A 26,305-nucleotide genomic window follows, 5' to 3' on the forward strand; every position below is an offset into this window, starting at 1 on the left:
ATGGGTTTGATTGATATACTGTTTTCAGGGCCCGCTTTCACTTGGACTAATGGGAGAACAATGGTCGACCCTACTTTTGAGAGACTGGATAAGGCATATGCTACATCACTTTGGTTACATGACAGACCTGCAACTTCGGTTCAGCACCAACCTATTCTATTTTCTGACCATGCTGCAATTATTCTTTGTGACTCTTTGCCTGCTGGTAGATGTAAAAGGCCTTACAGGATCGAGAATTGGTGTCTTCATGCTTCAGAGGTGGCAGACATGGTCCAGTCTATTTTTATGACATATATTCCGGGCTCTCATATGTTCTCTTTGTCTAAGAAACTTTGTCTTCTGCGACATCGCTTACTAGCTTGGTGTGTTTCTCATAAGAAGTTATGGGGTATTGATTGGAAAGCGTTGGCGGTTGAGGTTTCTAAAGCTGCGGCCGTTTTGGATTCTCGTTACAGTCGATGTCTTTTTAATTCCTTGAGGATGGAGAAAATTGCCGAGGCTCAGGCTGCTTTTCTCTTCTGGAAACAAAGAGCTAAAGTGAAGTGGGATGCGTTTGGGGATGAACACACTCGGTTACTTTTTTCTGCTGTCCAAGCTAGAAAACGGCGCAACACTATAATTGGCCTTCAGGATAATGCTGGAGCTTGGTTAACGGATGATGGAAGTATTCGTACCTTAGCTTTGGATTTTTTCTAATCTCTTTATAAGGGGACCTCAGAGTCTCCTTCTGAGATTCGATCCTCAGTTTCTCAGTTTCCTTGGGAATCTCTTCACTTGCCTTCGTAATATGAGACTCAGCGTCAGATGTTGCTGGCTCCTTTTTCTAATGAGGACATAAAACATGCTATGTTTAGCATTGGAGACGAGAAATCCCCAGGACCGAATGGGTTTCCTTCTGCTTTTTTTAAAACTCATTGGGATAAGGTGAGTGATCAGGTCATAAATGCTGTTCAGTTTTTCTTTGCTCATGGGTATTTGCTTAAGGACTGGAACCGTACCTTTTTGGTTTTACTCCCGAAAATTGAGCATCCTGAACTCATTTCTCAATTTCGCCCTATTGGTCTTTGTAATGTTGTTTACAAATGCATTGCGAAGTGTTTGTCTCATCGGTTGCGAGGGGTACTTCCGAACTTAATTTCAGAGTTCCAAAATGCTTTTGTTCCTGGTCGACTTATGTCTGATAATTGTTTGATGGTTCATGAGTTGATATCATTCATGAATGCTTCCAAAGCCAGGAAACGCTTTTATGCTGCTTTAAAACTGGATATGAACAAGGCTTATGACAGGGTGGCCTGGGATTTTTTAGCTCGTGCTCTTCAGGTGTTTGGTTTCCCTCCATATTGGATTTAGTTGATTATGCAGTGTCTCAACAGTCTCGTACCAAGTCTTAGTTAATGGTGCTCCGACTGAGAGTTTCAGGCCTAGTTGTGGATTACGTCAGGGGGATCCTCTCTCGCCTTATTTGTTTGTCCTTTGCATGGAAGTTCTTTCTGCTATGTTGCGCAAGGCAGAATCCGAGGGTCTCTTTCAGGGAATTAAAGTTGCAAGAGGAGCTCCGGCCATCTCTCATTTATTTTTTGCCGATGATTCCTTGTTGTTTTTTCAGGTGTCGCCCTCTGCTTGTGATCAGGTGATGCTTGTGCTTTCTGATTTCTGTAATATTTCAGGTCAAATGCTTAATATGCAGAAATCGTTTGTTAAATTTAGTCCCAATACGCCAGAGGATTATCGCGACCATCTTTCTAACTGTTTGAGATTGCGATCTGAATCCCGGCTTGGTTCTTATTTGGGACTCCCGGTGGATCTTGGGCGAAGTAAGTGCTCTGAATTTAATTTTCTTTTAGATAAGGTGGTTAAACGACTTGAGGGTTTTGCGTCTTTGCATCTCTCTTCCGCAGCAAAATTGATTGTAATTAACTCTGTGTTAGTAGCTTCGTTTAATCACATTCTATCGGTTTTTAAAATTCCTGAGACTATTTGCTCCAAGATGGATAACTTGTTAGCTAGGTTTTGGTGGAAATCTTCTCATTCAAGTCGAGGAATGGCTATCAAGTCTCCCGCCTTGCTACATCTCCCAAAGGGCTTGGGAGGTTTGGGAATTCGTAGTGTTGCTCCTTTCAACTTTGCTTTGCTAGCTAAGCAAAGTTGGAGCCTTATTCAGTCCCCTCAGTTGCTGGTTTCTCGTCTACTGTTCGCCAAATATCCTTCTTTGAGGAATAGGGAGGCTGCTTTAGTGTCTCGTCCGTCTTGGGGTTGTAGGGGTCTGCTTTCAGGTTTTTCGGTGTTATCTAGAGCTTTAGTTTGGAAGGTCGGTTCGGGGGCTAGAGTTCGGATTCTGGAGGATTCTTGGGTTCCAGGTGGGCCGGTCCATTTTAAGGATCAGCCATCGGAGGCGGCTACGCCGTCTCTTGTTTCTTCTCTATTTGATCCGCGTTCTTACGCGTGGGATGCTTCAGTTGTTCACAGACTTTTTGATTCTCATTCTGCAATGAGGATTCTGTCGTTGGATCGTCCAGAGCGGCTGATGGATGATTTTGTTTATTGGAAGTTTACTAGGGACGGTGTTTTTTCTACAAAATCGGCCTATGCCCTTCAATGCCAGTCTGACATTTCTCTGGGTTCAGGGTTTCAGTTGTCTCCTTCCTGGTGCAGGAAATTTTGGAGGTTACCTATTCTGCCCCGTTGGAAATTATTTGGTTGGAAGTTGCTGCAGGACGCTCTTCCGTTGTCCGCCCTCCTTTCTTCTCGAGGCTGTCCAGTTGATCCACTTTGTGCTTTTTGCCATGCTGAGTTTGAGGTGGCGGCACACACTTTCAGGGACTGTCCGTCTGTTCGTCCGTTGTGGGAGTCAGGGGTGTTGGGAGTTCCCTGGGTGTTTTCACAATCGTCAACTTTTTGGGTTTGGTTGGCTGATTCTATTTCTCGTTACTCTTCGTCTGGTTCTGAAAACAAGGTTATGGCTTTATTTGCTATTCTCTGGGCTATTTGGCTTTCTAGGAACCAGCTGAGGTTCAAGCAAGCAGTCTGGTCGCCTGGTACAATTGAGAGCCTGGCTAAGGATTGGTATTATTGGTGTGTTCAGGCTCAGGAGCTGAAGAATTCTTCGGTTCGTTCTCGTTCGGCTGCAGTCGCGAGTTTGTCGGCTGTCCCATGGATTTTCTTGCAGGGGTTACCTAATATTTCCCCAACAGTTTGCTTGATTGTGGATGGGGCTTGGGATAGTTCTTCTTATAGAGCAGGGGTAAGTTGGGTTATCCGTGACCTTTGCTCGTCGGAGGTCCTGGGGGGTGGGAGTCGGGCTTTTATGGCGAGTTCTGCTTTACATTATGAGTTACAGGCCTGTTTATGGGGGATTCAGTTTGCAGTGCACAAGGGTTTCCTGAAGATCCGGATTCATACGGATTGTGCTGCTGTCCTTTCTTTTCTCTCGTCTCGACGGTCTTTAGACATTTTCGGTTTGGTGGCTCATTCAAGACTTGCGAGACGCCATTCGTTCCCTGTTGGTGTGTCAAGTTCGGAAAGTTCCTCGAGCTTGGGTTTCGCCAGCTCACTGGTTAGCTGGGTGTGCTCGACGTAGGTAGTTGTTGTTTTTTCAGTATTAGTTTTTAGTTCCTAGCTCTTTTGTCAAAAAAAAAATCACGATCCTACTGCATATCAATATCACGCTATTTTGGTAAGTAACTCAATGCGGAGGACAATATATTTCCAGCCTTGGGCTTACAAATGTATTCTTAGGGAGCATGAAAACTGAGTTCTAGATTTTAGGTATTTTGAGATCTTTGACAAGCGTTCTTGTCATAAGATTGTCCAGAGTTGGACCTTAGAAGATTGTTTAGCCTGTGAATTATGTATTGGTTAGTGCTTTAAGATAAATGCCCCATTGAGGTGGACACATAGTCTTACACAAGTTGTTTTAATTGATTAAAATTATAAGCAAGTGAGGTGCTATAGAAGTGATCAATGAGCGAGCTAGAGGCTAAGAATCAGCCCGTTAGGTTGGGTCGGCCGAAAAATCTTGCCCAAACCCAATAATTTGGGGTGGGCTAAGCTAAAAAACAATTGAAAAAGTTAGAAGTGCTTGCCCATAGCCTGCTCAAAAAAAATTCAGGCCTGACTTCAAGCTGAAAGTTATGCCCATGGCTCGCCCTAAAGCAAGGCAGGCACAATTTGATTAGCTTTACCAATTAAAAATTTTAGTGAAGCAAAAGTATTATGGACTGAAATAAAACATAACATGGGTCTGGAAGACCATTAACCAATAGATAAACATTTAGTGATGTAAAAGAATTTTAAATTGAAAATTCGGCATTTATTTTTATATGTCGTTTAGGGAAAATGGGTATTTATTTGGTAATGGAGTGAGTAAGAAAAGTTGGTTAACATCTCAAATTTTCATGATATGTATATGAATAAGAAGGCAAAAGTACTATAAACAAATGGTTAAATGTGGTATAATCCCTTTGTTTTATCTTTACAAGTTAAGATACGCACACAATGCGTGCGTGTGCAATATAAGTAATCTATCAACCTCGATTTTTATTTTTTAACAATATTATTTGTTTAATTATTTTAATAAAAAAAAAACAATTGTTGATAAAAAATAATAATTAAAAAAAATATGTTGATGATGTCATGTAGGGTAAATAATAAAATTTGATTTTCCTTAAAAAAAAAGAAAAGATGGAAGTTTTTTTTTTTTTTTTTTTTTTTTTTTTTTGAACTAAGATGGTAGTTTTTTAGATGGTAGTTACATTTTTTTTAAAAAAAATAGGGATGGTAATTTTTTTAGATGAAAGGGGTATTTTGGGAAAGTAAAATTTATCACCAAAAACCCATTTCACTTTATATATTACTATAGATAGATTGATTCTAACTTTATTATCTTTATTGTGTACATGGAGAAGATGGAGTTATAGTTATAAGCTCTTAACTCTTGCAAGTTGATTTGATGAAGTAAGAGAGGGAGAGAGCAAGTGAGGTTTTAAGTTTATCCAATAATACAGTAAAAAAAAAACCTTAAAAGGACATATCAAAGGAAAATATTATTAAAAAACAAACAAACAAATAAAAAGAGATGGCAGAAACATGAATTAGTTTGTTTCTCTTTCCTCTTCCTTTTTTATAAAACCTAACAACTTTTTAAAAACTAAAATAAGAGAAATTTAAATTATGAGTTGTTTTCTTTTCCCCTTTCTCCTTTACAAACCAAACACCCCCTTAAGCCTTAACGCGAAGCTTTACATCCGAACCCACTCGCACGTACGTACAGACGGTATCACGGTATAGTAAATGAGTCGAATATAGAGAATCGGAATGAGTAAAATTCAACTTGTTACAAAAGAATCCAAATGCAGCAACTAGTGAAGCAAAAGAGTTTGGGCTTTTGTCTAAACATTGTCTATGAATGTACTATGAACATTACTAGGGTTAACCATAAGCCGTATCCTTAACCAAAACCCCGTACTTTTTGTTCTCCTTTCAAGCTTTTCTTCCCTCTTCAATGGCTGATTGACATCACCAAAACCCTCAATTACTCCTATTTCTTCCTAATTTTATTCATTAATCTCTAATTTTTCTTTCTCGATTTTTGTCATCAAGTGTTTCGATGATTTGAAGATTCAATTGATTTCGGTACGCTCTTTCTCCCTCTTTTTTTGATGGTTCTTTTTTTATCAATTGGTTGATGATTTCTGGAATTTCTGAAATTGGGGGAAAAAATGTGAAATTTTTGATTTTGTGGTCCTGAACTTTTGGTATTGATTCGAAGCTTAGTATATACTGTGTTATATTCCGCTGATTTCATTTCTAGGTTTATTTTAATTTGTTATAGGTTATGTAATTGCATTTGTGAATTTGTGAATTTGCGAATTTGTGAGATTGATTTACATTTATTTGGAGATTGACATTTTTGAAGGGAAGGGGTCTTGTTTTGATCAATTAGAAATAGATGAACAGATAACCGTAGCATTCATCAATGTTTAGATCTATTAGACTTGATTATATTTCAATTAGTAATAAATTTAAGGATAATAACGAGCATAATTTTATGTACTCGTAATCGATCTGAGCTCAATTTGGTTAAAGCTTGTGTAGGCATTGCCGAGCTTGGCATAAAAGCTCGGAACTAGCTTAAATATATAAATTGTATGGAATGGTGGAGCTATAATGAATGCCGAGCTTGGCGTAAAAGCTCATGAAATTGGATTAAATATATCAATTACATGGAATAGATAAGCAATGGTGTATGATTAACAAAGTTGATTTTGACACGATACCATAAGAATCTCAAATTTTTGGCAAATAAGTTAGAAATATTGTAACTTGAGTGAGTATATTATTTTACTTGTGTTTTGTTAGTGGAGCTCGTCTTGAGCTCAGGTTCAAATCAATTTCAATTTCAAATTGAGTTGAGCCTGAAATTTCAATTTTGACTAGCTGAAGTAAGTTAAGCTGAGCTATATATATCTGCTATGGTGCTACCCCAAGCTCAATCTCTACTTAACTTGTTAGGTTGTTACCACCCCTGATCCAACATCTTTGTATTGTCCGAGAATTGGACGCAGCGATCTTCTGTAGTATTTATGTTTTTGTTGTTTAATCCGTGTGTTTTTTAACTTTCATTGTAAATTAAGGTGTTTAACTTCCTAAGTAAACTTATAAATCTCAAAGCGTGAAGACTGCAACATTGGATTTTAGGTGCAATTTAGAGTCTAGGTACCATATTCTAAGGTATTCTTTCAAGGCAAAATGTTCGTACATGTTTTTATCGTATAATAATGTATCTGACTGACCAAAGTAACCATACTTGTCCGAAGTGTAAAGAATGCAACATGTGTACTTTAGGTGAAATTATCTATGTACGCTATTGTTTTCCATAGCCAAATGTTTGTACTTAAAATTGGTACTTCTGTAATATTGGGACTTAAATAATGGAGAAGGCGTTCTCCACTCTGAAGGTTCAGATTGCTTTTGCATGCTCCTACATTTGCTTATATATTTCTTTGTTTGTCTTTTTAGTAGTAGAACCCTTGATTAGTCCTAATTTGGCTGCATCTGATCTCTGTACATTATACATCAATTCATCTGATTGCTTATACCACTTTTATTTGTAGTGGCTTCATTGACATTTTTAACCTTATTCTGTCCCTCTTTAGGATTATCTTCAAATTTATTCTTATACAAATGATCTGAAAATCTCACCGTATTTCCCTTCCTAATTACAATTTTTTTTCATGTTTCTTTGTTTGGATAGAGATTGTATGGTGGTAACTTGATATTCTTCCAAACTCAAGCAACTGTAATTAACAAGTGGAGGGATTCACCAAGTGTGGGCTGGCAATTTAAGCAAAATAGAATGCTGGATAAGTACCCTCTTCTTGAAACAGAGCAAGCATTAGACTTTTGGCCGTCAAGTGAGATCTAGAATGGAGCAAACTGTTTCCGAAAGACCTTTGTATCAGGAGCATCATATCAGCCAACTCCATACACAACCTAATGGTACAGTAAACAGCAATGGTGCTCATTTGGAACGGGATCCAGAAGAACGATGGTGCCCCAGGAGAATTGGTGGCGATCAATTAAGACATGATAAGGTTCAATTGCCTTCATGTCGTGACAACTTACGAGGCAACTGTACTCGTGGAGCATTTTGTAGATTTTTACACTCTGAATCTGATGAACATGATAGATCCAGGTTCTGTCAGAATGAGCCAGAGAAGTTGGGTGCTGTTTCAACTGTAGGAAACTCACAATTATATAGAACAAATGAAGAAGCTGGTTCCACAGCTAAATTTTCATCAAGAGGTTGCAGGAGCAGGTCTCCTTGCCGTAGATTTCAGAGTGGAAGGTGCTACAGGGGAGTATCTTGCCCTTTTTTGCACCCTGAAATGCCCAGTTTTCATAATTCAAGAGTAGAGCAGCAGCAAGTAGACAGAGCAGTAACAGATCCTGGTTTTGATGGAAGGAATAGAGACAACTTTGAAAGGATTTCTCTGGAACACGTTGAAGCAAATAAGGAAAAAAATTCAACGATCATGTCTTTATCAAGAGAATGCAGGAGCAGGTCTCCTTGCCGTAGATTTCAGAGTGGAAGGTGCTACAGGGGAGTATCTTGCCCATATTTGCACCCTGAAATGCCCAGTTTTCATAATTCAAGAGTAGAGCAGCAGCAAGTAGACAGAGCAGTAAGAGATCCTGGTTTTGATGGAAGGAATAGAGACAACTTTGGAAGGATTTCTCTGGAACACGTTGAAGCAAATAAGGAAAAAAATTCAACGATCATGTCTTTATCAAGAGAATGCAGGAGCAGATCTCCTTGTCAGCATTTCCTCAGAGGCAAATGTGATTTTGGAGCATCATGCAAACGTTGGCACCCAGTCAATACGTATGCCAGTTCCAGACATGATTTGAATACTCAACATCATCAAGGAATCACTGAAACTTTTAATTGCCCTGGTTCTGGCGAAAGAAGTCGAGATGTCACTTTGAGGACATCTCAAGAGCATGACGGAGAAAATATGCATAATCTTTTGAGAACTGGTGCTTTTTCGAGGGAGTCTAGGGAAAAATCGCCCTGCCGAAATTACCTCAGGGGAAGATGTTATCGTGGATCATCTTGTTTACATTTGCACCCTGTTACTGTGTATGATAGACCAAGGTCTGATTCATGGGGTGCTGAACAACGTCAAGTAGTTTCTGGAACTTCGAGATCTCCACATTTCGTTGATGGCAGTATAGCTACCAATTTTAGGATGTCTCAAAGTCACGATCACAATAATTATGCAAACCAACCATGTCATGACACACATGCTCTCTGTGAGCAAAACAAAGCATGGTTGACAAAGGATGGCGTGCAGTTGGCTGGTAGCAGAGATGAAATGGATGTAAATGCAACAAGTTGGTCATATGAGAGGCAGAGAAACAGGTTGGCTGGTAATTTTGGTTGCGACAAGCCAATACGAGAGGTTTGCCTTCAGTTTACTAAGGGTAGATGTACCCGTGGAGAACTGTGCAGATATCTCCATGGTTTCCATGAATATGCTACTTCTACCTCTAATTGGAATGAAAAACCAAACACAGAAGCTGCTCAAAATTCTGGGTATTTTGGTGTGGCAAATCAATACGCCAATACAACGATGGCTCAAGATCCTGCTGGTTTCAAGAACTATCAAAGTTCATCAGGTGAAAGCAGTCTAAAAACATCTGATGGTTGGTTTGACATGCGACGTGTTGATGGGCTCAATTGTGAAGTTTCCGGAGAAAAAAATAGGAGTTTTTGCAATTCTGCTAAAGGACATGAGAATGTTAGTTTATGTAGTCGGCCATTCAAAAGGCAAAGAAGCAGGAGTAGGTCTCCCATCAACTTACAAGATGATTTTCATAGCCGGAAGTTTAGGAGATGCGATTCTCGGATTGATTTATATGGAGGTAGGTCCCACAATGTTGCGCAATTTCAGTATCCAGATCGTCGTTCTTACAGGTATGAGAAGCCTATGTATCACGTGAACGGCCAACAGCGGACAGGTGAAGAAACTTCAGTGAACCCTCGCTCTTGTGAACATAATGGCTCCAAGCTGATGACACCTCAAATGCATGAAAAAGTGGTTACTCAAGGTTTGCAGCTTGAACAGCATGCCAATGGCGGTCTTGGTTCAAATATTGTGATTGAGGGGATGAAAAATGAAGCTGATACTGTAAAATGTGCTTTACAACCTAGTCATACTAACCAAAATGAAGAGATATTAGCCACAGACAGTGTTGCAGTAGATAGTTCAGAGGGGGCAGCTGCTAGTATTCAGGATGCTCTGGAATTGGGCTCAACATATTCAGGTAGAAAGCACCTTGTTTCTCCATTGGCTACTGATCAGACGATGTTAGTACAAGAAGCCAATGTTGAAGCACCCATTGATTTGGGTCAGGAGGATAAAGATGAAACTGTAGAGTTGACACCATCAATAAAAACCTATTGTAGGAAGAAGAGTAAAAAAAGGCAGCCTATATCTTGTGAAGAACCTACGAGAGAAGAGGTAATTGATGCCTCAAAACAGGGCGTGGAATTCTGTTCTGCGGTAGACACTTCATTGAGTAAGCCAAATATTGTGAATGTTTCTAGCATTCCAGTAGATATGGAGATGAGTGCCTCCAAAAATAATGGTTTGGAGAATGTGCTCATGCATGACCATCCAGTTAAAAAGAAGTTTAGGATAAAGCGTAAAAAAAAGGGCCCTGATGCTTCATGTGAAGAAACCAGGAAGGGAGAAGTATGTAATGATTTGAAACTGGATACCCCTGTCTGTTCTTTGGTGAAGACTTCCTTGAGCAATCCAGATATTGTGTCTGTATCTGATATTCCAGCTGATGTGAAGGTGAGTGCTTCCAATAATAATGACTGGGAGAATGTCCTCATGGATGAAGATCCAGTCATAAAGCAGGTAAAGAAGAAGAATAAAAAAAAGCAGGCAAAGAAAAATAAAAGAAAGCGCTCTGAAATGGAAACAAGTGCATCTTGTGAAGAACCAATGAAAGAAGAGGCAGCTGATTCCTCAAAACAGGGGATTCAAATCAGTTCTCTGCTAGATACTTCTTTGAGTGATGCAAATACCTTGTCTTTATCTGGAGTTCCAGTTGAAATGGAGACAAGTGCTTCCAAAAATAATGATTTGGAGAATGTACTTGTGTGTGACCAGCCAGTTAAAAAGAAAGTAAAGAAGAAGCATAAAAAAAAGAGACCTGCTACATCTTGTGAAGAAACCGTGGAGGTAGAGGTAACTGATGCCTCAAAATTGGGGACTCCTATCTGTTCTGTGGTAGAGACTTCTATTAGCAATCCAAATATTGTGTCTGTATCTGATGATCCAGTTGATTTGAAGTTGAGCACTTCTAATAATAATGATTTGGAGAATGTGCTCATGGATGGCCAATTAAAAAAGAAGGTGAAGAAGAAAAAAAAGAAGCGCTCTAAATCCGCAACTATTGAAGAACCCTTGGAAGGAGATGTAGCTGATTCCTCTAAACAAATGATGCCAATCAGTTCTTTGGTAGAGACTTCTTTGAGTATCCCAAATATCGTGTCTGTATCTGGTGTTCCAGTCGATAAGATTAGTGCTTCAAAAAATAACCATTTAGAAAATGTGCCTATGTGTGACAATTCTGTGAAACAGCAAGCTTTACCATTGTCATTAAAAGGAGTTGCGCCAAATTCTAGAAGAAAGCTTCTTGTCCTTGATGTGAATGGGATATTGGTTGACATAGTTGTGGGTTATAGTCATCGATATAAGCCGGATACAAGGGTGGCAACAAAAGCAGGTCAAAGAATTTTACCTAATCTCACTTATTCATCACCTTATTTTTGTGTTATTCTACTTATTTTGATTGATTTCATATTTAAGTCTGACACTTTTCCGTTGTAATTTCAGTCTTCAAACGTCCTTTCTGCGATGAATTTCTGCAGTTCTGCTTTGATAGATTTGATGTGGGCATTTGGTCATCAAGAACCAGGTAATTATCTCTATCAATATCACTCATCTTTTGTGGATTATGAGTTTTTTTTCTCCTTAATCGAATCTGTTGCAAAATATTCATATGGTTTTCTCCAGTGTTGTATTCAGTACCTTGTAACTTGTAAACATGTCTAATTTGACAAGGCTAGGTAATTTAGTAGATCCTCATCTGTAAAACTATCTATAATATGAAATTCAAAGGTATTAGTCTATGAAGTTTCAATAATTGTCTTTGTTATTGCCTTGTGTCTATGAAATTCAATGTAGCTATGCTGTTAAGAATAGCTATTGATTATATTTGATGTGGCAGCTGTTATATATCTGCACAAGGAGTATATATTCTCATTCTTGTTTCTGGCAACAGTAACCTGATTGATTGCCTTATGGATCTCTAATTTTTCTTGCAGGCAGAACTTGAAGAAGGTGATAGACTTTCTCTTGGAGGATTCCAAGGATAGGTTAAGATTCTGTTGGGTAAGACATTAATATCCAACAATGGAGTTTATATATGTTATAATGATGTGTTTGTCTTGTCCATTAGTGTTCTACTTGTAAACTCTTGCCAATTTATGATAAAGTAAGATATTGTGTATAAATGCTACAATTCTTTTTCTGGTATTGTGACTGGTACTTTCTACTCCATGATATATACGAGGGAAAACTATATTATAGATATGCCACGAGTTGTTTAGGAAGCTTTTTTTAGTTGGTTGTTCCTCCTAAATGAAGGAAAAATTGGTAATTCTTCAGTGTGTGATAATATAGAAAACAGCTTGCCTGTGAGGCTGTGACTCCTGAGTAGTTGGGTGTAAGGTCATGCGCATTTAGAACTTCTACGTTTCCTAGTCTAGCAGAATTTACAGTCCATACTGAAAGCTGCTGCGGTTGTGCTGCAGTGTCATGAAATCTGCTTTTTTTTATATTTATTTTTATTTATTTATTTATTTATTTATTTTTATTTTATTTTATTTTATTTTTCTTTTACTTGATTTTAGAGACTGAACTTTTCCACTTTTCATTATTTTTTTATGAGTTTATTTTTCAACATTTAGTTTAAGTGGTTGATTAGCTGCTTATGGGGGAATAATTTATTTTTAAGATGGATTAATAGCTGAGAATAAGTTATAACATAAAAGACATAAAGTTATTATTCTGAATTTGCTTAAGAGGCTAACTTCATAATATGTCCAATTATTAGTGGCACATTGTTTTTCAAATAAAAAAGATTCTGCAATCTGTATGTTGTATCTTGATTCTAGTTAGATCTCAATACTTAATTCTCATTGTTACATCCTTTTTCAATGCGGCCTTTATAGTTTGGTTTCTGACTGACTAAGCGAGAAACTCTTTCCAGGATCAATCCCATTGTACTGCTACAGAATACAAAACCCTTGAAAATAGGGAGAAGCCCCTTGTTCTAAAGGAACTTAAGTACCTGTGGTGGGACACCAAGGGGTCACACCTTCCTTGGGAGGCTGGATATTATAATGAAACAAATACAGTATTGTTGGATGATTCACCATACAAGGCTTTACGGAATCCTGTAAGTGCTAAAATATATACATTGTCTTCAGATATGTTCACAGAATAGGCTTTCATTGGATCAGTGTTGTCAGGTCACCTCTGATACTATTCTAATACTCTTTACCTTTTTTGGTACGTCTGTTGTTCAGCCCAATACAGCCGTATTTCCGCGTCCATACAGTTACAAGAATGCTGGTGATAATTCACTAGGTAATATTACCTCAACCTTTATAGAAGTTTATATTATGGATAACTTGCTACTGGATAGTATTTGTTTCAGTGTCCTGCTTGATAATCATATTTGATATGCTGTATTATTGTTGGTCCACCTGGGTGGATCTATATTTAGTGCTTGGTTTTATTTCAAATATATGTGTCAGCTCCTCTTGGTTGTTCTGTTCTGTTCTGTATTGATTAATACATTTGCTTCCATTACCCCTTCAATTTTCGTATTTAAAGTAGAATTATCTATAGTATTGTGTAATGCTTTTTTCATGATTTGAAATCATGACAGGGCCTGGTGGTGATCTTCGTAAATATCTTGAAAGACTGGCGGAGGCTGAGAATGTCCAGAAATTCATCCAGGAAAATCCATTTGGTCAAAGGCCCATCTCCATTGCAAGCAGGTCTTGGAACTTTTATTCTAAAATTGTTGGTAATTACGGAAGGCAAGAAGAATATTCAAATATTGCCCCTGGCTCATAGCACCGTCTTGGTAGTAACATTCTGCCAAAAGCTGGTCGTAAGGTGTTTGGTGCCTACTAGGTTTTATCTGCCAGTGCTGGCTGTATACTTCAGGGGTTGACAGACTTTAGTTTGTCATTTATTTGTCGCTGCTCGTATGTTGAGCATGTACCCTTAGAGGCCTCACTCACATCTGAGCAGTGCTATGACTGCTTATTCTCCATGGTGGCCCTCATTTTTGTACTTTAGGTTTTATATTGTTTTTGTGACAGAAATGTACAAGTATATCATAGTTGTAATTTATTCTTTGAACTGGATTGTGATAAAAAGCTGTAATTCAATGTCAAGATGTCTAATGCTGCTGAGCCTCTTATTAAGAGAGTTTTCAAGGAGTTGAACCGAACCTGTAGCAATACATTGCGGCTTTGTTTTTTTTCCCTCCATATGTACTAGTATAATGAACTATCAGTTTGTACGTTCTTTTATAATATTGACTACCCTGCTGTCCTGTGCTGCAAACAAAGTCTAGTTTGGTTGTACACAGGTAACATGCCGGAATATTGCAGGCACAACGGCACAAACCCAAAATAAGTTTGCACATGGTTACTTATGTTTGGATTGTTAATCGTGATTTATGAAAATAATTGTGTAATTATGATGGAAGTACAATACCATAATGTATAAGATCCTGCTTGAAAGAGATGTTAAGCTTTCTCAGCAAACCATATTGAAAATATGACTAATAACTTTGGACCATGCATATATTATATACTACAGTGCATAGTTTTGCTAGTGGAATTATGTGCATGAATGTTTTGACATGTTTGCCTTAATAAATTGTATATATTTTTTATATATTATTATTACTACTACTATTATTACTATTATTGTGAACTTGTTTTCTTTTGGGGTTGTTGATCTTGCCAGCTGAGCTAATACTAAGCAATATGTCATATCAAACTACCCCCTTTGATGGAAAAAGTCTTTATTGGATGTTAACTTCGATCTTTTGAGTTTCTCATTTATGTACGTAGTATTTGGCAGTCATGAGCCACCAAAAGCTTGCCTCAAGTTTTATAGGTCTGTTCCATGGCGCGGGCTGTTATGGGTCTGAGCAACCGGGCAGGTAACAGGTCAATCCAAGTTGGTTCAACACGAAACTTACTACGTATTTTTATTTCATTGTACTCAGTAAATGCAAGTATTTGCTTCCATCTCATTGTATATTTAGTGTTTTTTCAAAAAAATTCCTAGAGTTCATACATTGTCGAACCTCAAATTCAAAGGAAAAAACCTAAACCTAGACATTGAGAAGAATAAGAGAAAAGGAATGTATGCAAAGACCTTCAAGTCCAAAAGTCGACCCTCTTAGCTTCTTAATATGATAACGTACAGTGGTTTATACAACTACGATCTCCCTTGTTTTTACTTAAAGCGATTTCCAAATAACAAACCATTATTATTTGTTTTACTCTTACTAAAAAAAAATTACTTGTATGTGTTTGATATACAAAGATTTCCAATGCAGTCATATAACTCCACCCTCTCCAAATTTAGTAGTAGTGTATATAGGTATTATTTTAACATTTTGGTTTTCTATATCATTAAATTTATCTATGACTCATTCAATATTAATTAATTAGCAACTATACTAACTTACTAAGGCATATCTATTTTTCTAGAAGTCATCGTATAACAATCATAATTTATTTTTTATTTATGAAATTTTTTATTTAAAAGAAGAGGTACACTGTACACAACAGTTAGAATAGTCTTCTCTCAAAACTATCGTCATTTCACTTAGCAACTCCATTGACTATTGTAGTATAATACTATAGAATCATGCCGTGTTGAGAATAATGTTAGTAGCAAGTTGCTAGTTGCTACTACAGCAGAGTTTCCTTACTACTCCAGTAGCCCAGTCTCAACTCTCAAGGTATGGTTGTGTAGCAAACTGTAGCTTTAAGAATCAATTGCCCTTGTAAAGTTGTAATCACTTAATTCTTTTATGACATATTTTCTTTCTTGTGCAATGATTAGTTAATGTTTACAACTTTGTAAAATCAAAGAAAAGTTGCCTTTTTACTAAGGGTTACCACTTACCAGTTATTTGGAAAGACTTGAAAGGGTTAAATGATCACTCATTATTTGTGATATTGGGTTATTTGGATGAAACAAATAAAAAAATAAGATAATGAATACTTTTCAATTCACTAGCTATTTAATCATGCAATAATGATTTATGCCTATCTTATAATAATGAGATTAGTGGGGTAAAGGGTTACATAAAGAAAGGTAGGCCATCATGTACCAATCAATGAGAAATAGGATAAGTTAAGTTCCCTTGAAATAAATAGAGATTTTGAGTTGGAATTAGTCATTCTAACATGTTTTTTGAATAGTTGAACTTTTACATATATACAGTATTCATCTTATTTGTGGTGATGCTTAATTCATTTATTTTAATTCATACCATTACCTACCATTCTACCTCCCCTTGACATTATATTATATTATAAGGTTTTTTTTTTTTTTTTTTTTTTTTTTTTTTTTTTTTTTTCCATAGAGTCGCAAAAGACGGTTTATGTAGACATTATATATCAAAACCTAAGCTAATAATTTACCGATAAAGAAAATAGCCATTGATGTATTTATGATTGTTTTTTTTTTTTTTTTTTTTTTTTGAAAACTATGATTGTTTTTTTTAGTTATAAGGTACATTTTACTCTACAATTATTATACTTGTATTAGGAATTCATCTAGACCTGACATACATGATCCAACCCAAATTAGTGACCCACTCGGCCACTCCCGAATCATATATGAATGAAATGACTTGTAATTTGAATGGACCCATGACTGAAATTTACTTGATCTAATTCACAATCAAATAAAGTATAAGTTAAATTGATTTGTGTCTATCAAAATAGTTAAATTGATTTGTTTTCCACAAAAAACTAATTGGCACATGCAGTAGATTCAAATTTGGCCAAGTACTCGAAAGAATAGTCTTTTCACTCAAATATTATCTATCTAATCATCTCTAATGGACACGACCCAAACTCATATCAGATAACTCAATTACTACCTCTAATTCATCCAACCTTGTTCATTGATCTATGAATATTTTATCTGAACTGAATTATTAAGATTTTAATAAACTTTATATTTTTCTGTTAACTATACATACTTTTTTGAAATTGCATGCTTGACCAATTGACAATACATACTTATATATTGAATGTTACTACAAATTTTCTTTAATCTATATTTTATTCTATGACTTTCATATATTTAAAATGCAAGACCTATTAACTCATAAAGTAATCAAGTTGCAAGTTTCAAATAAATAAAAATACATGGAGTAATATAAATCAATTAGCAAATCCACATAAAATGGTTGAATAGTCGTTTTCAGTGGAACGTAGGCTAGGAAATGAGCCACTATATTTTTGTTTAAAAAACTCTCTTGTCAATTTAGTATTTTAAAAAGATCAAAAAAGGAGAAAAATCGTAATGATGTGGAAAATTTGGTAAATATAGTTTAATTTTTTAACTTAATCTCAACCTTGGGGCTTGTTTGCTTTCTAGCTTTAGGGTCTGTTCACATTTACTTAATTTCAGTTCAGTTTAGTTCACTTTAGCTCCAATCAGTTCAGTTCAGCTCTAATCAGTTCAGTTCAATTCAGCTCCTAATTTCTCTCTCTCATAAAATATTCATTTCAGCTCACATCAGTTCAGTTTAGTTCAGTTCAGTTCAGTTCCAATCAGTTCAGTTCAGTTCAGCTCAGCTCAGTAAATGATGTGAACAGGCCCTTAGGCCTAGTTGACAGGCAATCGGTTAAGTGAATATTTTTTATTCACTTTGAATTCGATAAAAACCCCCACCACACCCTTTGCCTCCATTCCAACCACTGCCTTTCCTAACACCACCCCTAAACCATCAACCCCCTTTCCCTTTCGACCTTATGTGGCTCTCCTGACCATCGACAATCCTAATCCTCCCCGCCCCTTTGCACGAAAAGTGGAGAAATGTAAAAGGAAGAGGGGTGATGGTTAATGGGCAAGGGGGTGGTGTAAGGGGTGGCAAGGGGGTGGTTTTCAGGCCGGGGAAGGGAGGAGGGTGGCGACGGGGGGTGTGTGAGGGGAGGAGGTGGTGTCGGAGGTTGCGTAAGGGGAGGGGGAGGGTTTCGAGTCAGGGAAGGAGAAGGTAGTGGCCGGAGGTGGTAAACTTGTAATCCTATCACTCATTTAAAGCGACACATTTAAACTGGGCCAAGTTTAGGTTAAAAAACTTGTGACCAAACCTACATTTTTGGTAGCGGCCATTTTCGGGGGAAAAAAAAACATTATTTTATTATTTTGTCAATCAAACAAACACTTTTAGATATCAATTCCATAATCTTGTTCATTTTCGAGTGAGTTTCCTTCTGATAAATAAAATTAAGAAAGAAATAAAAATAAAAAAAGGTACACCCTACTAATTAAGATGTTTTATCAAACACACACTCTCTCCTCCAACTGACAGCTTCACATGCCCATGCAGGTACCTCCATGACCCCACCCTTATAATCATCCCACATGGAAGAGATCATCTCTCTCCACAGATTCTTCTTCCTTCAGATAAATCCCATGCATTAGATTTCACTAATTTAATCCCTTTTTGTTTTTTCATCCAAAAGAAATTTCCCTTTTTTTTTTTTAATCAAAGCCAATCACCTGCTCTGCACCACATGGGTAGAGGCAGAGTACTCTGTATTCCATATTCTCTGATTTAACAATTCTCCAATTCTTCATTTTCTGTCATTTTCTCTGTCTTTTTGGTTGTCATTTATTTTTGTGTTCTGCGCAAATCATACTCAAACATTTCTTCTTGGATCTGCAGTTATTCTTCCTTAAACTTTTGATTTTGATTTTGATTTTGATTTTTCTTGTATTCTAAGGGTTTTCATTGTTCTATAAGTCAAATTTCTGGGCTTTTTTTAGATACCCAGTTGAGCTAATTGATTTTGCTCATCTGGGTATCTCTTATTTTCCTGTAATTTGTACTGGGTAGTTAGTTAAGTTTCAGGTCAAAAAACCCAGAAAATTGGTACTGTAAAAGCCTGCATTTGGTTGATTTTTACACAAATTGGTAGGTGGAGGCATTACTACTGGGGTTGCTGAATTCTAGCTTGCTTAATTTTGAAGATAGATTAACTGATTTGTACTGATTTTGCTGTTTTGGACTGGAAGGTTGGTAATGAAGAAGTGATTTCTGGGGTTTTAATTTTTGGGTGGCTGGAGGTTGAAATTTTGGCGTTTTAATGATTAAAATCTGAATTTAAGAGTGTTAAATATGGTTATTCAGGACAAATTTCAAGCTTAATTACTGAGGAGTAATAGTTTGTCCCCACTCCCAAATTCTGAGTTTCTGACATTTCTGTACTCAGATTTGAGGAGGTGGTGGGGTTTTTGGATTTTGCTGAATTTGGAGGAAAATGGCATAAAACATTATCCTAAAGAATACAGAGGAAAGTATATCTGAGATTGGTTAGGGTATTTGGATTTTGTGTGTGATTTTGGAGAAGTGGTAGTTGTGTTTTGAATTTGGTTTTTTGGGTGCCATGGCTGCAAAATTGTTGCATTCATTGGCAGATGAAAATCCAGATTTGCAGAAGCAAATTGGATGTATGACTGGAATTTTCCAAATCTTTGACCGCCAACAGCTCATCTCCGGGAGGCGGCCGAACCCACGGCGGCTCCTTCCTCCTCCTCCTCCTCCAGCAGGTAGTCTGTAATTGCACTTTGGTGTTGATTTGGATTTTTTGTTTAAAATTGTATCTTTGACTGTTTCATTGCTATTTGTTAGATTGATTATGTCTTCTCTTATGTTGTATGCTCATTTATAATTCTTCTGTATATTTGGTAACCTACTGTCCTTTAACACTGTCTTGTTTTGTTGTCATTGTTGGATTTTTGCAAATAGGATTTATAGAAGTTAGAGTGTCATAATAACTTGCAATTTACCTTCTGTTGATTTTGTGTTTTTTGCTATTACCAATTTCACAATCTTAAATTCTTGATGTAATTCGTTTCTCATCTTAAATACTATTTACATTTTTTATGTCATGAGTTCACGGCAAGGGTGGGTGGAGGATGGTGCTAATTTTATGTAGAATATTGATAGATTGTATACCTGTGGTGTGAAATCATCTACCCTGCCTGCCCCCCTGCCGAATGCTCAATGCTGTACCATGTTTGAATCATCTATCGCCTTTTTCCACAGGCAATTCTGAATGTAGCAATGAAGACATGGATGCTGATTCTAGTAATGCATACAATCGTGAAACGCTGGTACTGGATATCAACTTGGCTACTTTTTCTATTTTTCTTTGTTAAATTTGTTTCATCTATGTGCAGTTTGTTATGTCTATGCTTAGTTTTGTTTGATCACTTGGTGGGTGTGCGGCCTGTGCGTGTGGTATTATAGATGAACAGAGAAATGCCAGTCTTAAAACTTAATCACGGTGAGGGAAATTGAATGATGTAGTGTTATGATGAAGGGGTGGAACATTTTAGATTTGTATACTCCTCAACAAGCTCCTTGAGATGGCCAATGCTTGAATTCATTATTAATCAACTTCAACAAAATATGATTAGCTGTGAATGTATCAAGTGCAGTTCATTATGTTGACACTTTGGATTTTTAAGCACTACTTAACAAATTAGCTTTGAGTGTAGTCATCTGAGGATACGTCAATGCAGGCTCCAATATGCATTTGTTATCAATTTTTATCAATTAAGATTTATTATTTTTAGCTTTGTGGTTGCAGGAAAAGAATCTAAACAAAAATGCAAATGAAAAACGAGGATCCACTGAATCATCAAGAGCCTCCTTTTCCTCTTCATCACGATCATCATCATTTTCCTCCCTAGATTGTGGCAGAACAGGACAACCAGAACCATCTTCCATGGATCGAATTATTTTTCCTGAGACTCCTTCAAGAGACCCTGTCATAAGCCAGACAAGTGCTAGTCCCAGGATGGGAAGGCTTTCTGTTGATATTCGGGATGTGGTTAAGGATTCAATGTACAGAGACTCTCGTGGTCTACCAGTTCAGACCACTGTTAAGGAGGATAGATCAGGCTACACTTTGAAACATGGTGATTCCCCAAGACCTAAGCAGTTGTCAAAATCAGTAGATGGATCATTAGGAGCTGGGATGAAGGGGAATAACATGGCAGCTGACATTAAGGAATCATTAAGAGTTCTTGCTAAACTTCGTGATGCTAGGTTAAACTATAATGAAAATGAACAACCGAGATTATCGCATGAGTCACAGGAAGAATCTTTCTTTCCAATACCAAGAGATGCTCCTAGATTTTCTTATGATGGGAGAGAGATAAATCGCAAGATTAAAGATCTTCCAAGGTTTTCTTTGGACAGTAGAGAAAGTTCAGCAAGGAGCTCCAATACTGATTCAAAATTAAGTAGCGACAGCTCTAATGAAAGAGCTAAAAGTGCACTGCAGCCATTAAATAGTCAGTCACGTCCCTCTAGTGTGGTAGCTAAACTCATGGGCCTTGATTTGTTGCCTGATTCTAAACGTTCCAATGAAAGTCAGTTGGGGCCAATAAAGATGTTCCTTGAAGACAATGGTCCCTCTTTAGCACCATTGAGGGTACCTGATGTAAGCAGGCCAGTTCGACTTCCCAAATCGCCAAGGAGCACAAGGAAGGAGTCAACTTCACCGAGGTGGAAGAATTCTGATACAGTCATGAAACCGATTCCTACTTCAAAAATTCCTATTGAACCGGCACCGTGGAAGAATTTGGATGGAGGTCGGGCTTCTCCAAAACAAGCTTCAAAGCAAATAAAATCCTCACCAAGCACATCAAGCACTTCCCCGTCGGTTCTTGGTGAAATGGAGAAACGGTTGAAAGATATCGAGTTCAAACAATCTGGAAAGGATCTTCGAGCCCTGAAGCAGATACTGGAAGCAATGCAAGTAAAGGGTATATTGGAGGCCTCGAAAGATGAGTACTCTTTTAATGTGGGTGACAAGAGGGACCATGGCAATAGAATTGGTTCTGAGACGAATGCTGGGAGCTCCCATGACTTCCGCACTAATAGAGCTACTACTTCCAAACAAAAGGGAAGTGGCACATCAAAAGCATTTGAATCTCCAATTGTTATTATGAAGCCTGCTAAGCTTGTCCAGAAATCTAGCATTCCTGCTTCCTCTATCATCCCAATTGATGGCTTGTCTTCTCTTCAACGGCCCCAGAGCAGCGATGGTGCATCTCACAGAAAGAATTCAGTTGGTAGCAAAATACCCAAGGATCATTCTATTAAAGACAGTCGCATTAATCAGGCTGTTACTTCTGATAAGAAAATTAATAATAGAAACTTGAAAGTGGCTCCATCTTCATCAAGATCGTCACAGATAGCAAAAGATAGTACTGCAAATTCATCAAAAAATTCGGGATCTATAAGCCCTAGATTGCAACAAAAGAAGCTGGAGTTTGACAAGAGATCCCGTCCTCCAACCCCACCTGCTGATTCAAACAAATCTAGAAGGCAACCTGGTAGGCAGACAACCGAATCTACCTCCCCAGGTGGGAGACGCCGGTTTACCAAGACCAGCAGTGTGCAGCAAATTGATGATCAATCAAGTGAAAAATGTAGCGAATCCAGGAATTTGTGCTGTCAAGAAGATAACGTATATGTGCAATCTGACGCCAATTTGGAGCCAAGAATGGATACAGAAAGCACCAGCACCAAGCAGCCTGTGGATGTAGCCATCTTTCAGAGTCCTCCTGGGGATAAGTGTTGGGTTTCTGAAGAAATTAAGGAAGTAAGTTTTTTTTTTTGATCTTTTTATGACCATGAGCGGCCTTTTGGACCATTTTTGTGTGCTTATCATTTGGCTAAAGATGTACTTATATAATCTGTTTCAGGATTTGAGCTTAAGATTGATAGAAGAGAGCAAGATGGGATATCCTGCTTTTGCCCCTGAACAGCCGAGTCCTGTTTCAGTGCTTGACTCTTCTGCATATATGGAAGGCTCTCCATCTCCTGTTAAACAGACTATAGATGCCTTCAAAGGTGAAGATTTATATCTTTTAATGTTTTTTTTTTTTTTTTTGTCCTTTTCCGATTGTCATATAAATACATGTGAAGGCAAATTATGGGTTTCTAGCTGCTACATCTATCGACGCTTGCAGCCAAACTTTCCTTGCCACTGTCCTTTTGTAGTTTTGATTCAGTGGTTTTACTCATTGTCAAATACTTTCCTTTTTCTAGGAGGCCGGAGATGGTAGTTTCTGCATTGAGTTGCATAGGATTTGCCAGCATATTTTTGTTATACTGCAATTAACCTTTAATGAAGACTCAGAATTCACTTAAATGAATAAATTTGATTACATAGTAATGATGAACTTTGTATGGCATTGAAATAGGATCTTTGTCATGCTTCAAATGGTTTGAAATGTTGTGCTGATTGTAATATCTGGACAGAAATGTATTTTTTTGTGTTGTTTGCTTAATTCTGACATGACTTGTATAAAATAACCCATCCGAAAGGGCCAAAACAACTTATCTCTACCTGAAAGGTAATGCTTTTTTTATTTATTAACTTAAATTAAACACCAAAAGTTAGCCATAAAACAGATATATGAGGGCACGTTAGAGATATATGCGAAAGTAGAAAATCGTTGTAGAATATGGCCAAAAAATATAATTTCCACCATGTAGAAAGTGCAATAGTTAAAAGCCACTGTGTGATTTTTTTTTTTTTTTTTTTTTTTTTTTTTTTTTTTTTTTTTTTTTTTGTTTTTTGGTAATTTTTTTTAATTCTTCTCTTACAACCCACTGATTGGTTCCCTGTGTTCATGGCACAAATGTAGTTGCTGAATCAAATGATGCCGAGACAGAGTTGTGGAGTAATGTAGATGAGATTTCTACTCAGAGCACGGTTTTGGAGCTTCCTTCTGAGATTAGTCGTAAGAAATTACAGAGCATTGATAACTTGGTTCAGAAGCTCAGACGATTGAACTCAACTCATGATGAAGCCCAGACAGATTACATTGCCTCACTGTGTGAGAATACTAATCCAGACCACAGATACATATCTGAGATACTCTTGGCTTCAGGTCTGCTACTCAGAGAGCTTAGTTTGGGTTTCACAGCATTCCAACTCCACCCATCTGGCCATCCTATCAACCCAGAACTTTTTTATGTTTTAGAGCAGACAAAAGCTAGCAGTTTGCTTGCCAAAGGGGAGAGTGTTGATGAGGTTTCTCTCATCAAATCCAAGCCTGAAAAATTCCACCGCAAGCTCATATTTGATGCTGTTAATGAAATTCTCACCGGAAAGTTGGCCATTATGGGCCAACCTAGTGAGCCTTGGTTGAAGCCTGCAAAACTTGCTAAAAAGACCCTTAATGCTCAGAAGCTTCTGAGAGAGTTGTGCTCCGAGATAGAATTGCTCCAAGTTAAAAAGCAGGATCTCAGTTTAGAGGAAGAGGAGGATGGGTTGAAATGCATCTTGTGGGAGGATGTTATGCATAGATCAGATAGTTGGACAGATTTCCGAGGTGAATTTTCCAATGTTGTCCTCGATATAGAGCGATCCATATTCAAAGACTTGGTAAATGAGATTGTTATTGGTGAGTCAGCTTGCCCTCGACGTAAGCCTAATAGGCGATGCAGGCAACTTTTTTCCAAGTAACAACCTTTTTTTTTTTTTTTTTTTTTTTTTTCTTTTTCGTTTTACCCCAGAATGTTTACATCTTACCCTTTTGATGCTTCTATCATCATTAATTTTTTTTTTTTTAATTTTAATTTATGTATAAGGCGTAGAATAAGAAAGCCACGGATAGGAACTAAAAATACTTGTTTCATTAACACCTCATGTTCTTCAGCGGATTGTATAGAGTATCTAATGTTAATAAATTATATTACAGCATAAAAATTCTTCAGAATCAGTATATTTGAAGTCTTGTTTCCTCTTTTACCTTTTGCCTCTGTTTAGACTGTGTACAAGGTTTTGATCATGTACTTTTCTACTAATTCATCAACTCTAGTGTAAATGTGATATCTTCATCTACATAGCCAAATGAAGTTATGCAATTTCCAGGTAAAAAATCATTATAAGTTTCAAACGGGTTACGAACAGGTAAATGTCAAACAATTGTCATTAGGTTTCGAAGGGACTGCAATGTACAACTACTCTGCGATCAGTATGTGATGCGTATTCTTTCTAGGAAGTATTCAGATCAATTTTCGCCCCATGATTACAATATTTCTGAAGGCATTATGCCAGCCAAATATATAGGGGTGTTCAGTGATGAATTTGAAAAAAGGGGTGTTTAAGCCAAACCTTCTAACACTGAACACTGCCTCCTGCGCCCGTTTTTGCCCACCGGCCACACCATCTCCGCCCTTTTTGTCCCCAGACTACACACCCTTACTCCTCCAGCTTCACTGGCTTGGCCATCAACATAAGCAACATTATATGACCGCCTTTTTGAAGAGTATACGTCTATCAATAATTAACTTAATAGAGTACTTGACAAAGCTCTCTCTTTGAAACTCATCTCATGAAAATATTAACAAAGACTTTAAATTGGGGCATTGGGATTAAACAATATAAATCTGAAACATACATGTATCAAGTATTATAACCATAAAAAATGGATGTCTTAAAATTCATGACTATAACCCTAGGGGACGTGGCACTGTGGGTTTGAGAAAACCATCAACCCTAGAATAGAGATAATAAAAATAAAAAATAAAAAAAGGAAAGTAGAATACACCTACAATGTCAATTGTTATTTTTTATATTTTGTCATGAATATAGCAAATAGATCAAATCAGGGAGACAATGGTTCTAAGTGCACTTCGAAAGTTATTTTATTATCCAAGTCAGACGTTCAAGATATGAATGCTCCAACTTGAGGGAGGGTGTTGAGACATAAAAGAGTCAGAATTTTTATATTACTTTATTATTGTATTATATGACATTGTAGTTTATTAATATGCAAATGTTATGTGTCTAAGATTAGAAATGTAGGTGATAAACAAGGATCTTCAAATTTAACAATATGCTAGCAATAAATTAACCATACGATTAGAACTAAAACTTTGGATACTCCCATAATTCCATAAAGATGGTTTTTAGTGGACCGATACTTACAATATGAATTTAGGGTCTGTTCATATTTACTTAATTTCAGTTCAGTTCAGTTCAGTTCAGCTCCAATCAGTTCAGTTCAGTTCAGTTCAGTTCAGTTCAGTTCAGTTCAGTTCAGTTCAGCTCTTAATTTCCCTCTCACATAAAATATTTATTTCAGCTCAATTCAGTTCAGTTCAGTTCAGTTCAGTTCAGCTCCAATCAGTTCAGTTCAATTCAGTTCAGTAAATATGAACAGGCCCTTAGTGATGCAATTCGTGGGTCATGGCCCAAGTAGAAAGTGGGTTCTTTGGAACGCAAAACATTGTAAAAAAATTATTTTGATTAAAGAAAACGTAAATAACAAATGCCTCCGTAGCATAGTGGTAGTGCGTTCGCTTCGTAAGCGAAAGGTCGCGAGTTCGATCCTCGCCGGGGGCT

The 26,305-nt window shown here is 37.2% G+C and overlaps 3 protein-coding genes and 1 non-coding gene across 4 annotated transcripts; all 4 read left to right on the forward strand.

Annotated features, from left to right (window-relative positions):
* LOC145597080 (uncharacterized) lies at positions 1–696 on the forward strand. The gene has a single exon (XM_081653256.1). It carries the CDS (start codon positions 1–3, stop codon positions 694–696), a length of 696 nt encoding a protein of 231 aa, XP_081509382.1.
* A 4,649-nt stretch (positions 697–5,345) lies between these two features.
* LOC145597448 (uncharacterized) lies at positions 5,346–14,053 on the forward strand. Its single transcript, XM_081653619.1, has 7 exons — positions 5,346–5,631; positions 7,253–11,304; positions 11,415–11,496; positions 11,906–11,972; positions 12,853–13,041; positions 13,172–13,232; positions 13,537–14,053. Exons 2-7 carry the CDS (start codon positions 7,425–7,427, stop codon positions 13,725–13,727), a joined length of 4,470 nt encoding a protein of 1,489 aa, XP_081509745.1. The 5' UTR covers positions 5,346–5,631; positions 7,253–7,424; the 3' UTR covers positions 13,728–14,053.
* A 4,307-nt stretch (positions 14,054–18,360) lies between these two features.
* LOC145597892 (protein LONGIFOLIA 1-like) lies at positions 18,361–24,694 on the forward strand. The gene is made up of 5 exons (XM_081654161.1): positions 18,361–19,475; positions 19,975–20,042; positions 20,522–22,546; positions 22,650–22,797; positions 23,598–24,694. Exons 1-5 carry the CDS (start codon positions 19,313–19,315, stop codon positions 24,419–24,421), a joined length of 3,228 nt encoding a protein of 1,075 aa, XP_081510287.1. The 5' UTR covers positions 18,361–19,312; the 3' UTR covers positions 24,422–24,694.
* Positions 24,695–26,233: 1,539 nt separating this feature from the next.
* Positions 26,234–26,305, forward strand: TRNAT-CGU (transfer RNA threonine (anticodon CGU)). The gene has a single exon. It is a non-coding gene; the product is annotated as a tRNA-Thr (tRNA).

The sequence above is a fragment of the Chenopodium album genome, chromosome 20 (genome assembly GCF_948465745.1).
Source record: "Chenopodium album chromosome 20, dcCheAlbu1.1, whole genome shotgun sequence".
NCBI lineage: Eukaryota > Viridiplantae > Streptophyta > Magnoliopsida > Caryophyllales > Amaranthaceae > Chenopodium > Chenopodium album.